Below are 16,201 nucleotides of genomic sequence, written 5' to 3'. Positions count from 1 at the left end.
GTCGTTGTTTCAGTTTCTACTGGTGATTGAGGGTTCTTCACACCATATAACCCCCACTATCCAAACGAACCCCGGACAATTTTCGTATCAATATCCTTTAACTTGTAACAAATTATCATTTTTAAATCACTTAATGGGCAAAGTATATTTTTAAGCTTTATAAATTATACTTTCTTTCTAAAATGATTTAAATATTGAACAATCATGTGTTGATAAAAGTAGTCAGTAAATAATGTCCCATGCGATTTATACTTTGATATAAGGGGGTCGAGAAATAAACCATCTTCCTTGAAAGAGTTAAAATGATGAAGATTAATCATCTAGAATGATAACACCGAAATACTTTCGGATACTCCCTCAGAAAAATGTCATCCCCTCATAGCCTTCATTTACAAACTGTGAACCTTGAGCCAGATCAGAAATATCTCCAATATTCTTCAGTAGGATTATCAGTAAAAATTCGTGAGTCCTCATGAGTGTTTTCGGCCCTTTACATGAACTCACATACAAGTATTTTCATAATATAGTGAAGAAAACTGTTTTTTTTTTTTACCGACCAAAATCAAGATTAGACACAGAACTAAATTACAGAATTGTAATTTTAGTAACAAACATTTCAGATTTCTTTTATTTAAATGGTAGCCTATTTTGTGTGATCAGGTTTAAATGTACATGAAAAAAAAGACTGACAAGCAGGTAATCCTTTGAAAATTGTTGTTCAAAATTTGATATCCATAATTTTGATCCTAATATTATATGGCAAATTTCAATTGTCAAGCTATTTGCCTTCTGTATTTCACATGTTCAGCTTCATTCGCAAGGGGAAAAAGACACACGGGTTTCATACAAATTTTGTCAGTAATCTTGAAATTAGCTAGAAAGATCTTATTCCAAATTTCATTCATCTAGCTCCAAGCGGTTTTGAGTTATTTTGCTCACAAATAGACATAATTCCTGATATATAACTGTCTAATTCTAAAAGAAACCTAATATGTGATGATTCTTCAAAACCTCGATGTCAGATATTTTAGCCATATCCTTATTTTCTATTTATATAACTCGTATACTTATAAAAAAAAGCAAATGTTTTGAAAGATCACTGCAAAAAATGGAAAAGTTAATCGAATTTTAGTAAAAGAAAGTATAAAAATTCCAAACATTATAGCAATGTAACTGAAGTCATAAAACGTCATGAGTGATAGAACAAAATATTTTCTGTTCTCGTTCTAATATTTCATTTTCAACAAGATGCGCGTTTATTTTCCCGAAACAATGTTACCCGAATTCAAGCCAGGAAGGCCTAACCACAAAGAAATTCTACAACTCTTTTGAAAGCTTTTTATATTCTTTGAAATCCCGCACGTCAGAATAATACACAGCAGCATCATATCCACTGCACCGTAAATCTGCAGACTTTAGGAAAGCGTGTCTTCTTCTAGATTTAACATTTTCAGAATACCGAGGAAGGGATACTTTTGTTCACTTGTCACGTCAGAATACTTTATACATCTATTTTTCTCTTTTATTCAAGAAACGTGGCATATTGAACATTTCATTTCGTCGAAGCCAATGCATTTTAGAGTGAGTTTATAGAGATGATATAAATACCATTTTTCATCTTTATTTTGAAATACAATTTTTTATAAGGTTCTTAATAATTTGCTTTTGTATGGAATATTAAAATATAAAATAGAAGTACTTTTGAATTACAATTTAAATTATTAGACAAAAAAGTTAGGGGCAAAAAGTCAAAATGCCCTAACTTTTCAAGAATGTATGTCCAGTATTGATATGATATAATCAGTTTTATGGGCATTTATATCGCTTTAACTGTAATTCAGTGAAGATAATATTTTTCTCCTTTAATCAAGATACTTGATATGTTCAACATATTATTATCATTTATTTAATTTGAGAAGTATTGAAACAGTTGACATACAAAAAAATAATCCTTTTTTTTAAGCAAACTTTTTTTTCTCACGATTTCAAGCGCATAGAAAAGATAAATACTTCTCAGACATTATAGCCATGCAATTTTAATTGTCTTAAATTTGTTCTGTTTATTCTATGCATGAATATTTATAATGAAGACCAGTAACATAACATCATAGCGATTATTAAAATCGTATATACATCTATCTTCTAACGTTTGTAACTAACGTCTAATTTTAACCATTTCTTTATTCGTCTTGTAAATTTCATAGAATTAGAAAAAATCCTTCTTTAGCTTTGCATCAGAAGAAAATTAAGCTATCAACTGTTTGATCAAACAATAAAAATGGTTTGAGTTTTAAGGCAACAATGTAATCTAGTTTTAGAAATCAGGTAATATTTCAGAAATTCGGTCAAATAATTTCAAAAAAAATATTAAGTAATTTTTTGTGCAAGAAAATTTTCCGACGTAATCGTGGGAAACCGACAAAAATTAACTTAGATTTAAATTAATAAAAATTCTAATTAAAATGTCTAAAAGTCTCACTACCTTCCAAAGTATGTGGACCAAATTTAGTAGTCTTAGTCAAAAGGTGTGGCATATAGAGCGCCAAGAGACAGCCAGACACTCTCTTTTATGGTGGACAATTGCTAAGGATGGATGATACAAGGAATGATTTAAAAAAAAAATGGAAAGTAGTCAACTGCAGAAATTAGTGCGGGATACAGTAAGACTTGCTGTGGTCTATGCAATTTTGGATTGCAGAAATTGCTGATAAGAGATATAAAGGAATTAACACTTATTATCCGTTATTGTTTAAATCTATAGTTTAACGAGAAAGAATCGATTTACGAACTTGCAATTTTTGGCATATCATCCCGATATCTTTTGGATGAGTTTAAGTGTGGAAAAAGGGCGAAAAATAACATATATTGCCACGGAGTTTGACGTCAGCCAAGTGTTGTTATAAGATTGGAGTTTCAAATAAAAGGAACCTGGAACAAACGTTACTGGGGAGTAGTGTTCACTGTACGACGCCTGTAGAAAATAGTGCGATTGAAAAAAAAATGAACAGCTCAGGTAGAAAATCAGTTTCTTGCTACTACTGGCTTGCTGATCTTCCAAAAACCTCTCACCTGACGTTTACAATAAGGTAGACTATTCAATGTTGGTACATCCCACTGTTCCGACGTCACCTTACCGCCCCTTTACAGTGGTGTCGTCAGTATCGTATTTGGAGGGAAGAAAACTAGGCTATCATACTCTTCTCAGATGAATGTAAGTTTAGTCTTCCTTCTGATTATAATTGATCTGACGCGAGAGTAGTACTGCATGCATTTTGACACATATACAGGAAAGGCACCTGTATCCTACATCTAGTATCATGATATGTGCCGGCTACATACTTAATGGCCGTACGACATTCTATATGTCTCCAACGCGGACTGTGTTTAGATTGTTCTGATGCCACATACATTGCTGATACTTTGATGATGTTCTGATACCTCACACTCGCCTATTTCATGGTGCTGTCAGTAATAAATTTGTTTCAGGAACGATAACGCAGCATGTCATCCAAAAGTTACTATCTAAGAGTGCCCAGAGAGCGAGGATATTTAAGGAGATTCTCCAGATCCAAATTCCATTGAAAATGTTTGTTATATTTAGGTGAGGAATCTTGCTGATCGACAATCCATCAAACTTTAGATTCTCCAATAAATAAGGAACCCATTTATGCACTGATAGAGAAATGGGACAAATTACCCCAACAGCTGAATAACATTATGCAAAGCATGCCCCGAAGTGCGGAATCTTGCTTTGTCATCCATTGTGCCATATCCAATATTGTTATCTTTCACTACAATAACTGCAGACAGTAATTGCATTTTTTCACTTTTACGTATTTAGCTCAAAATGACCATTTTTTCGCTTGAGCACTATGTTTGTTTTCTATGTCATATTTCTCTGTAATGTACCAATATTCTTCACACTAAATTGGAAATTAACAAATTCCTATTTTAAAAATTCAACATTTTCTATTTGATAATTCTATCTCTTTCTATTATCTATTTAAAATGATATAAAAACTAAGTTTCCCTTAGGTATTTGGGAATTTACAATAAGCCCAAGTTTGCATAAAATTCGTAGTTAACTCCAAGGAAGGTATTTTTTATGAACGAAGTTTCGCGATAAATAATTTCAACATCCCCCCCCCAAAAAAAAAATCAACATTCGATGTAATTTCATTCTATGCTTGAACTCCCAAATCCCAATCAATAAAGAGGCTGGTTATTCAGTTAAACAATTTCTTAGAATAAATGCAGGAACGGAAAGTAAATTAGAATATCATTTCGACAAATGCAATTTATTTCGATAGTGAAGCCTTGGGGAAAGCAATTAGATGTGTCTAACTATAATTCTAGATTTATACTTTTAATAGAAAAGAAAACCAATACAAATAAGATATTTGATCAGTATGACTATAAGCTTCCATTTTATGAAATCCATTTAAATTTATGAAAAACATTCTTTCTCTTCAAGTTATCAAATTCGAATTCCATCTTCACACGATTTGATTTATTTAATTCATTTATTTTTTTAGAAACGTTTTTTTGACAATGTTTGATATTTCTTATTTTATTGAATTTCAGCAATGTTTAATAAATTAATATCCACGAGTTTCAGTAATTTATTTCGAACTTGCAGACAAATTCAAATTTTCGTTTCTTTGAATATAAGAACTTTTATTATTAGAAAAATAGAATAATTAATTTTCGTGCAGACTTCCTTTATCCAAAGGTTTTCCTTCAAAAAAAAAAAAAAAAAGAAAGGAAAAAATTACAGAATATTTCAACGCTACCTGAATTTTTTCAATTTAAAAATTTAAGGATTGGATATATTGAATATAAAAGTAAAGTTAATCCGGAAAATTGCCAAAATGTATTTTCATTTCTCAATAAAATTATAGCCACTTATTGCACGGAACAAAGGAATTTAATTTAATGGAAATATTATTTCAAGAATATTGTAATAAATGACAGTAAAAATGTTATCTTCAAAGCTAAGGAAAGTAAGTTATATTATAAAGCAGAATCAACATCTCAAAGTAATACCTAATTTCAAAATGGAAAACATTTTGTTTAAAGGAAATGTTTTTAATAAACTTATATTTATTAATTTATTTTCTTTGACACATTTAAAGTGAAATTGAAAATAGATTGAATTATGAGTTTAGACTGAAAATTCTGAGATATAACGATTTTATCCATCTATAAATTCAGCAATGCTAAATTTGTAGCTTGCATCTTGATGGAAAAAAAATAAACAAATGTATCTCAAAAACGCTTTTTTCTATATAAAAAAAGAAACTAGATACTTGAAAAAAATGTTTCATACAATGTTTAAATTATTTTTTTTTAATTTTGAAATGGGCATAATAGATTCCAAAACTTTCGAGATGCATCAAACTTAATAAATTTCACAAAATGATGATCTTAATCCATAACTGAATTTCCTCACCCGACCTGAGACATAGAATCAAAAGAACCCCATTGATATTTTTTTTTCTGTCTTTTGTAAACAACATTGGGATTTAATTTGGAAGCGCAATACATTCGGGAAATTATGTAGTTACCAAAAATATTAAAACTCTTAATATTAAAAATATTAAATGTTATAATATTAAATATTGCAAAGATGTTAAAAGAAAAACCTAAGCAATATTTTAATGAATATTTACTACCTTTAGATATTACGGAATTACCTTAATGTTAAAAACTATTAGAATTTAACTAACACAAATGAATATAATATTTTGAAAGATAGAAAGATCATTTTAAGAATATTTCTTTATTCATTTTGCATTATTCAAAATTAAAACAGTTTCATAGACTTGAAGTCAATGACTCCATAAATAACAATAGAAACTTTGGAAAAGAATAATTAGGATATACACTCGTGTTCATACTTAGAATTTAGACAACATACTACTAAAAAAACAACTTGAAGGTACTGAGGAGATGATTGTATTCAAGTACATAATACCGCATGATAATCATAGCTAATGAACAACGCGGAGTCATTATGACTCCCATCTTCAGTTACGAGTTAAATGACCAAGAAAATATTTTCTGTAATTTAGTTTTAATAACTTTTATAAGCTTTACACGTTTCCCTATTTCATTATGCCTTATAAGTCTTATGCATTTCCCTATGCTCACAGTTTTATATATCCAATTATATTACAAATAATAATGAAGATAAAATGTTTTAGCAGTTTTGTACAGTGTTATTAATTGATGAAAAATCAATTTTTTTTTTGTTTTAGCGTTTAACAAATGAAATAGTATTTTTTATAAATATATTAGCTTGGACTAGTTTATCGGTATGGGAATAGATCTAAACGGGAATAAATAGCAAAGTTCAATGAGCTTAGGTATGTATTTTGTTTACTATCTTATGCTTTTGCTGATTCATTATATTCAACCTTCACCAACCAAACAGAAGAGGCTTTAAAAATATTTTCCTTCGACATTTTTGTGTATTTTGTATCTACCACTGCATTTTCCCTGATCATTATTTAATTAAATCTGATAAGTTTTGATTTGAGCATTCGTGACTATTATAAATAGAGAATATTTTATTCCAAAGAAGCAAAACCGTCTAACATTGTTACATATTTACACATAAATGTACTTCAAATAATAGTTTATTTAATTTCTTAAGCACTTTGCCTTCTACATGAGATTTTCTTCTATAAGTTTCGTTAGTTAATCTGTGAAAATTTGATCTAAGATGTTGTTAATGCAACTCATCTTGACGGGACCACTTCCTGTAATAATTCAATTTATAACTTAGCATTGAAAAGAAGAAAAAACTTTCAAAAATTATGAAAAAAAGCAAAATCATAAAATAAGCCGCAGGTAAGCTTAGTTGAATAGCATTCCAGTCATAAATAAATTCATCGAGAATCATTGAATTCAAAGAATATGTCAAAACTGTTTATTCGAGGAAAAAATAAAAATAAAAAAATGCTAAGCAAATTAAAATAAAAGTGATAGTTCTGATGAAAAATTAATCAATTTATCAAAATGAATAAATGCTTCAGTTCAAATAACTTAATTAAATCTAAGTAGTTACCGCGAAAAAGTTATTTCTTTTGACTTAGTGAACAACGTTACATTGTTAAAAATAATTTCACAATTAATTATTTTAAAGTTTTTGCATAGAATATGAAAATAATATTTAAAGATAATTATATTAAATCCATTTATAAAGCTGTTTCGCTTGAATAATTCTAATAAATTTTGGAATTTTTTAGACAGATTTTCTTTCTCAGAAAGGTTAAAAATGGGATATTAAAAAGAAATCTGAAAATTATAGAAATTTTTTTTATTGACATTGTGTTTTTATTTGGCTTAATTTCAGAATTTTTATTCATTTTTTAATTAAATAGAATTGTTTGATATATGCACAGATGGAATTTCGTAAAAATAAGGGCTTTTTGAATTGTCAAATCTCTGATTTCTCATTTACTTAATTTTTTTGCTGACAATCAAATCTTTATTTTTGCAGTGCTCATTTTTTTAAACAAAGGGCTTTAATTAAATTTTAATTCCATATAAATGCTGCCATTAGCGCTTTGAATTTATGAAAAAATGAATTTCCATGTTTTTTCGTTTTGAAGTAAACTATTACAAATGAAGATTAAAAAGTATAAAATATATTAATTATATTATATTGTTTGTTATAATATTATTATTATATATATTATATTTTCCATGAAAGTGATTTATTCCAAAGTTCACAAAAGTGAAGAATTTTTAAAGCATTTTTTTAAGCAATCTAATTAAAGAATAATTTTTATCATTGTTAAGAAAGCTCGAAACCTATCCGGAGTATTCACAAACTTAGTACTTGCAGAAATCCACAATACATTAGAAAATATCAAATCGCTAATTAAATTGCAGTACCGCTCAACACACTGCAGTAAACAACTGCTTTCTAATTGGAAAATACTCACTTAATCGAACCGATCGCTGCAAACATGAGGATTTAATGAAGTATTCGCCTCCAGTTCGAAAATACTGTTTTTGTGTATTCGGAATACGTTGTTGTGGATTTTTTTTTTTTTTTACACTGAGCAACAGAACACTTCTGAGGGTACGTAGTTGCGTGTGAGGCATCTTGAATTGGCAGTTAGTTGACCGGCTGGCATGTGCTCTCTCTTGCTTATGCACCTTCTTTGACATAGTATGGAAACTTCTAGAAAGATCTTATAACTTGACCCCCATTATAAATTTTACAAAATTCCTGTTCTTAAGAGAACCTTTTTGTTTTCATCAACTCAGTAACTATTCAACTTCCGTTATATTTATCTGTAAAATATTCTTATTTACCATAAGACTAACTGAGAAAAGAAGTAGTATAACAGAGTTGAAACAATAGGGAACTTCTAATAAGATATTAAGATTTGTCAAACTAAAAGTAGTATTTCATCTACATTAACGGAAAGAGTATATTCTCTCTTACCTCGTAAGCTCAAGTCTTCCAATTTGGAAAGACAAGAATGTCAGTTCAACAAAATCTCCAAATTCCTTTCCAGCAGCAACAAATGTTATCTTACAAACGAAAGGAAGATATCTCTGAAATGGTCCTGTTACACGTAGAGGATACTTTACATTGGCTTCTCCATAGAAAGTGCGATTACAATCTGTTGAAAGAAAAAAAAATAATACATATTAGCACTTCCTTTGTAATGCAGATTGCGATATGATAATAAATTTTATTCTATATTTTATTAACCATCTTTGACAACCACGAGATATGTAAGGAATGTTGATTACTTTAAATTATAATGAAATCCCTTAAGTATCTATTACCGATAGTTCACTACACGAAGTATTTTTATGCAACAAATTGTGATAGACTTGGGGCACTGCTATTTAATGTTTTTATAAATGCTTTGTTTATCGCTCACTTCCGCATCCGAAGTACCATGATATCATTGTTGTTCAAAGAATAACTGAGTCGGTAATATGTTTTCTAATTGCCTGTTGTAGTTCATGGTTCTATAACTTCACTTTCTTATCCTTCATGCGAATTACGAATATCATTAACAGAATTGTTTCTTTATGTTTTAAGAATCGAAGAAAATCATTCACTTAAATATTTTAGAAGCATTGAAAATCGTTTCAATTTCATTGCAACTACAAAATATAGTGTTGAAAATTATGCAAAAAAATATTTTCATCACAATTAAATATATATCATTAAAAATTATTTTAAAAGGTGTAAATATCATTATTGGGCATTTTTTTGTATTATTAAGGAAAAAAATAAATTCCCTTTTAACTTTCTATGAAATAAAATTTTTAAAACTCCATAGGTAGAGTACATTCCCACCCTTTAAAGCATATCAGGGACAAATTATGTGTCTTCAAATCGAACGGTCTGACATGCAAAGTGTCATCACACACAGAGAGAGAGTTATCCTTCAATATTAGAAGTGATAAACCATTTCTGGAGATCATTTTTTATTAGGAATAATGGTCGATTTGAATTCAATTAAATGTTTTATGAATAACTTTATAATCATATTTCCCTCAATTAAATGTTTTTAAATTTTAAATATGATAGACATTTAAACAAGTTATTCTAATAATCTTGCTTCTGTTCATTTTGCATAGATGGCACCACATTTCCCTAAAAATGTCATTGCCTGATCATCTTACATGGAGTTGACAGTTGTCTTACGCAGAGTGTTATCTTATATTTGTTGTTCCTCGTGTGAGATCCACAACTGATTCCAAAACTAAATTCTTGCACACTTAACGTACATAAGGTATATCCTTAGCAGTGAGAAATAATTATATTTGAGATTATTAATTAATCAAAATTTAATGAATATGTCAGATACTTACATATCTGCTCCCCAAATATATTTGCGCCAAATTCTGTAACTCTATATCTAACAATACGAAATATAAAACCCCATATCCAGAAAGCCATTCACTTTTTTTTATTTTTTTATCAGAGATTTGTTTTTAAAAATTATGTACAAGAATAAGAAATGTTGAAACAAGGGGAATGTTGTGCACAACTTATAAATTTTTATATGGTATATTGTGTTCTCTCTCTTTTTTTTTTTTTTTTTTTTTACCGTTCAATATTATACACACTGCATTGTCATCCGTTTTTGCATTTGTTATTTGGTCTGCTCATTTTTCCATTCTTCCGATTGTTGCTACTTGTCGTATTAGGATTGGCATCTGAACTTCTATAAAAACATGAAAATGGAATATTGCATTGTTATTAATTATTTATTTCTGTAATAATATATGATTGATAATAGTTAATAACGTATATAATTATTATATTATTAATAAAAGTTAGAACTGACAACGCCTGTAGTTAGTATTGTTTATAGCAACTAATTTCCCATGAAGAAAGGGCATTCTAATAAATATTATTCGATATTTTTTTTTTTATTTTTTCTCTTAAATATCGTTGCGTTGAATTTGGAATCACTGTGATGACTAACTCAAAGAACACAAATTTTAAACAGACAGGTTTTGCCAGAAGACAAGATCAAGACGATCGTTCGAGAGAACTGCCGCTCAGCTTGAGAGCAGCTATTTATATACATCGAAAGATAAACTCGAAATTTTTAGAAACTGAACAGGAAATAAATTAAGAACATATTTGTAGCAATCAGCTACTTTCGAATCAGGGACTAAACGTTTAAGAAGGCGCGTCTTTACCTCTGAGCCATCGGTCCGCGGGAAATAAACGAAAACGTGGCAAATCATATCACTGACTCTCCGACTCGCCCGAAAGTACACGGATAAAGAAACTGAATGACCGGACTGCCGCAATAGCAACACCGGCGGGAACTGTGGTTCAGTTCTAAGGGCCCTCCCCGATCACGGTACAAACCTTCCTGAAGGAAGTACGTTCCGTCATCGATGGGAGGAGCCAGATACCCATCTTTTTGTGTACCCTCCAGGGTTTGAGATCTAACCACCACACCGAAAGCATCTCATCCTAGTTTCGAGGTGCCTCTCCCAGGGGTTGAAAATGTAGCAATACAGTACACTCCCGATTATCCGCGGAATTGGGTGGCGCGGCCGCCGCGGATAACAAAAATTGCGGATAATTCGAAAAAAACTAAAAACGGGTATAGAAAAAGAGAAAACAGTCATTCCAACTTTGAAAAATCGTTTTATGTACAATAAAACGTAAAATAAACAGCAGTAAATGTTTAACTAACACTTAATATTTTAGTATATCACTCAAAACTAACATAAAATGCATTTTGTTAATGAAAACAGAAAAGTGCTTTGTACTTACGAGAGGCGTCAAGGATACACAGAAAAATTAATACATATGTACTGTTTTAATACTGTAATGTATTATGTAATTACAAAATCATAACTGTAAAACTGTACCTTTTTGAAGAAATCAATCATTTGTGTTTGCTTCTTGTTTTGGAAGCATTTTCTCTTTGCTTGGAAGCAAAAAAACAAAACTTAGTGCGACAGGCGCGGATAATCCGCCCGCGGATAATCGGGAGTCTACTGTATATCTTTTAAATAAACCCTCTTTTTTCTTTCTTCTGCGATGAGTGAAAAGAAATGTTAAACCCGTTTAGCAATTACCAAACTCAAAAGAAATATATGGGGAAGAAAACAACATACATTTTACTGAATAAATGTAATAATTCGATTAAATGTGCGTTATGAATAGTCTTATTGTGAAGCTAATAATTATCATTTAAATACAGATTGATATTGAAATTATGATCAAGTAAAATGAACATTAAAAGTTTGAAAAAAAATTATTTGATTACTTTTATTGATAAAGGGAAAAAATATATCAATGACAAATTGTAATATGAACAATCCTGCTCAAAACTAAAAGCATTTAGTTTCATTTTTATGATAGAAGATATTCAATAGAAGAAATATTTTGTCTTTTAACAATATCCCACACGTTGAAAAGTACACAAAATTATGATTATTCATAAATTATTTAAATACATACTTCAAAAGACAGAATTTCTATTCTCTGTCCCATCAGAATCTTCTTCAATTCGCATATTGTAAATATTAATTATAATACACATCACAATGGAATGTTTATATTTCCGTATAAAAATTTTAAGGCCGTCTTAAGTTTCCAACAAATATAAGTGGAAAGTTTCTTCTTCAACTTCCATTGAAATTTCTAAAGGCTTCAAGCTGTCGTTACTTTTTAAGAGGTAGAAAAAACGACTATGGAGGCGAAAAAGGAACTTACGACAATAGAGACGAAAATGAAATATCGTTCCTTAAAGCCAAAATTATTCTTTAAACATTTGAGACAACTCTATATATTTGTTAAACATGACAAAAGATATCAATAAATCATTTAAATTCACACCTCAATAGAGAGGCTTACCTATTTCCATTCTATACCAAAACACCATCCAAAACAATTTTTTTTTCTGTTTTAAAACTCTAAGGTCTACAGCAAATCTAAGTGAAAATCTTCATCTTGAATTTCAAAAGAAGTTTTTTAAAGACTTCAGTATGTCCTTACTTTCTAAAGCATACCTCCGAGTAGAAAAAACACTTACGGCTATAGAGGCGAAAAAGAAATATCTTTCCTTAAAACCAATACTATCCTTTGGATGATTCGGCAAAATGCGATATATTTGTCAAACACGGCAAGCCCATACGATTTCCTCCCGATTTGGCGTATTGTTGAAGAATTTCTTTCGATAATGGAGACATGGTTTCCCGACCATTGTCGTATTGAAGAGCCCTAAACAAATGGTGCGATTCTTCTCGGCGGGCTTATCTCTTCCAGGATAATACTTGATCTGATGCGGCCCGAAAGAAAAAAAAAAGGAATTCCACTTTTGAGCCCAGAAAAGTGAAAAGAGACTCGGTGGTGGAGAGAATGCTTTTGTTCCCGAGAAGGAAAAGACTCCACTTTAATCGGTTCAAGAACAGTTTTTTCCGCTCCAATCACGTCTTCCAAGGAAAGATTTGTTTGGAAAATTCTTATAATCGTTAAATGCTACAGAGAAAACAAACTCTGGATGTAATTCTAGGCGAGTTTATTTTTTCCATTTAAAAATACAATTTTTGGTAAAAAGGGACAAAAAAGTATTGCATCGGATTTTTTTAGTGTACTCTTTTAGTCTTTGTCTTTTCAGCAGTACTGTCCATAGCTGCGCAGTGTTTTTATTATTGTTATGTTTACTTATTTCAGAGTCGTACTTTTTTTAACTAGTTTTATTGCTATTATATTTATGATAGTGCATAGAAAAGAATAAAGCCGAGTTTTCAATGTCCAAATAAATTTTTATTAAATTAACTTAAAAAAAGGTTTGTTTCTCGTTTCCATACTTTAAACTACTTTATCACTATTCTTTTCAACGTTTCTTTTATTTTAATAAGCCTTTTGAGAGTTCCGCCATTAGTCTTACGTGAGTAAATTATCCATGCATTGAACCAAGCTTAAGCCCATCTCTCTTTTATTGGTCTTAAATTAGTAATTTAGAAATAATTAAATCGATCACTTGATTAAAAAAGCACTAATTTATGAAATGTTAATAACTTATGAAGGAATTTAGCTTTCGGCGGAAATTAAAAATCATCTGTTTAATTCATTTCCATCAAAAAGAGCTATGTTCTGAGTTAAAAGATTTATACTTCTGATAATAAAGGATGCAAAAATATTTTGTAGTTACTTATTTTAGTGTGCTCCAGTGTTATTAGAGTTATTTTTTATGAACTATTATTTAAGAATAATATGAAAAGAATAATGTGAAATTTTCAACATACAAAATTTAATGAAATAACTAAAAACAAACTTTCAATTTAGTAACTAAAAAAACTTTTTTCTATATTTTGAACTACTTTACCATTATTTTTTCATCTTTTTTTATTTTAATACGACTTTTGAGAGCTTTTTCATTGGTCTATAAGTGAGACGCCTTTTGAGACCTTTCATCATAATAGTGATTTAGCTGTGCATAAAACCAAGCTTAAGTCAATCTCTCCTTTATTGGTCGTAAAGTAGCTATTTAAACAGGCTTAAGTTGATAGCTTGAAAAGATACAGCACTAATTTAACACATTTTAATGACTTATGAAGAAATTTATCAATCGGTGGATTTGAAAAATTATTTGGTTAAGTCATTTCCACCAAAAATAATTATATCCTGCAAAAGGAAATCCGCCATCACAGTCATATTGTGTATTCCTAGGAAAAGCTATAACCGGATTATTGAGTCGAACTACTTCGAAGTAATCCCCTTTCTTATTCTCTCCCAACATAGGGAAGTTGGATTAGTTTAGAACATTCACATTGGAATTAAACCCCGTCTGCTTAAGCATTCAAAATAGTTGAACTACTATTTCGTTATTCAACTATTTTGAATGCATAGACAGATGGGTCTAGACATGGCCATTAAATCTAAACTCTAATTCACGCTTCCACAATATGGAAGCGGGCTGAAGTTAAGATTTAATGATCATGTCTAGTCTAGTTACAAATCCAGCACAGGAAGAACATTCCGTCAATTGAATGATGGTAGTCTGACCCAATATTGCTATAGCCACCATAGAAACTATAGGAAGCCATAGGAAGTTAATTATTTCTGTACATGGATTGGATTTAAGGGGTTTAATACTCGGAAAGCTAATTCAACTTAACATAAACATAAGAAAATTCAAGGAAATTTAACAGAAACCAAAGTATGGATACCATCCGGCAAAAAGATATATGAAATGTAATATAATACAGCATTGCCAAAGATATATCTTTAATTTAAATATGGTACTGCATTGACGGTAATATTTTGATTTTTTTTTCTTATACGGTGTACATAATTTGTTTGCATACATGCAATACTTTTCTTTTTTTTTCCTCCATTTTTCATATACGAAAATACAAACAAAAATATTGTTAAAATCGCCCAGAAATTTATGTTAAATTTTGATTTAAATCGGTTGTTAAAATTGTCCAAAATATACATTCGGTTTCATGCACTGTTTACCGTATAATCCAGCGATAAATCGCCAAGAAAAAAAATCACCAAAGATTATCTCTAATAGAATTTTAAGAATTATATTTTTTACCAATGATACACAAGTTTATTTATTTGAAAGTATGCGTGAAAGTTTCAGAGAGACCACTTTCGTTATTTTAAATTTCTTATCATTTCAATCTTTCAGGCAACTTTACCATAGTGGTAAACATTGCAGCTAATCATAAATTAATGCTTCCAAATAACCCACAAGCATTCTGATCCTCATACGAGTTTTAGAGTCAATATGATTTATGATTCTTTAAACTTAAGTGCACAATAAGAAAATACATTGCGCCATAGAAACTTGAAACGATGGAACTCCACGGTGAGCAATCAACTCTTTTGTCTTACTTTGCACTGTCACCTCTGCTGCGAAAGGACATACTTCTGAAAGTGGCCTGATCGACCGGCAAACCACTCGATCGAAGGCGTCTCGGTGCGGAAATGTTTCATTTTCACTAGATTGAAGAAATAAAAATACTTAGAAGAATTCTTTAAAGAAGAAGAAGAAAAAAAAAAATGAGAAACGGAATCAAACAAATAAAACTCACTGAAGCTACTCATCGATTTTGCCTTCTTCCTGTGCTGCAGACATCTATCTATTCTACCTTCGCTCCCAAACTAGAATCAATTCCTGTTTTTCCCGTTTTTCACTTACATTTTTCTCCCGAATTTTTTAGCGCTCCAAGTGGTTCCCTCTCCGCCGGGTTATCAAAAGGGTGGAGAGTGAGTGGCACTATTTATTTATCGCACCAGAGCAGGAGGGCGAATATGCGACGTGATGTTTATTGGAGGTACTAGTACCAAACGAAAAAATAAAAATGCGTGAAAGAAATTTTCATGAGTAGATTTTTACTTTACTTTTCACTTCTTTCTTTTTCTTTTTTTAAAATTTTGTTTCTATCCCGGGTTGACAGATGCGTTCCAGCGTAAGACGAAGTATCTAGCGGATGAAATCCGCGTCACCCCCGGATGAAATATTTCGATCATTTGCGGGAGATAGAGAGCGTTCTCCTTCACATCAGCCCTGTCCGTGACTCAGTGCAAAAATGTCTCGAAGAATTCTCCTTCAGCGTTGTATATGGGTCTTGGTACGCATTCTTTCACCTTTCCTTTGCTGTCTGTAATTTTTTTTTATTTTTTTGCTTTTTTTTAATATTATTTCTCCTTTTTCTTTCATAGTAT

The 16,201-nt window shown here is 30.4% G+C and overlaps 1 protein-coding gene across 1 annotated transcript in view; it reads right to left on the bottom strand.

Annotated features, from left to right (window-relative positions):
• The window catches only part of LOC129962484 (uncharacterized), a 233,248-nt gene that overhangs the window by 55,689 nt on the left and 161,358 nt on the right, over positions 1-16,201 (bottom strand). Inside the window, exon 5 of the mRNA XM_056076219.1 lies at positions 8,465-8,645. Coding sequence (XP_055932194.1) covers positions 8,465-8,645 — 181 coding nt within the window. The remainder of the gene's footprint in view (positions 1-8,464; positions 8,646-16,201) is intronic.

The sequence above is a fragment of the Argiope bruennichi genome, chromosome 3, assembly GCF_947563725.1.
Source record: "Argiope bruennichi chromosome 3, qqArgBrue1.1, whole genome shotgun sequence".
Taxonomy (NCBI): domain Eukaryota; kingdom Metazoa; phylum Arthropoda; class Arachnida; order Araneae; family Araneidae; genus Argiope; species Argiope bruennichi.
The sequence above is the reverse complement of the archived record's forward strand: the minus strand, read 5'-3'. Positions and strand labels throughout refer to the sequence as shown.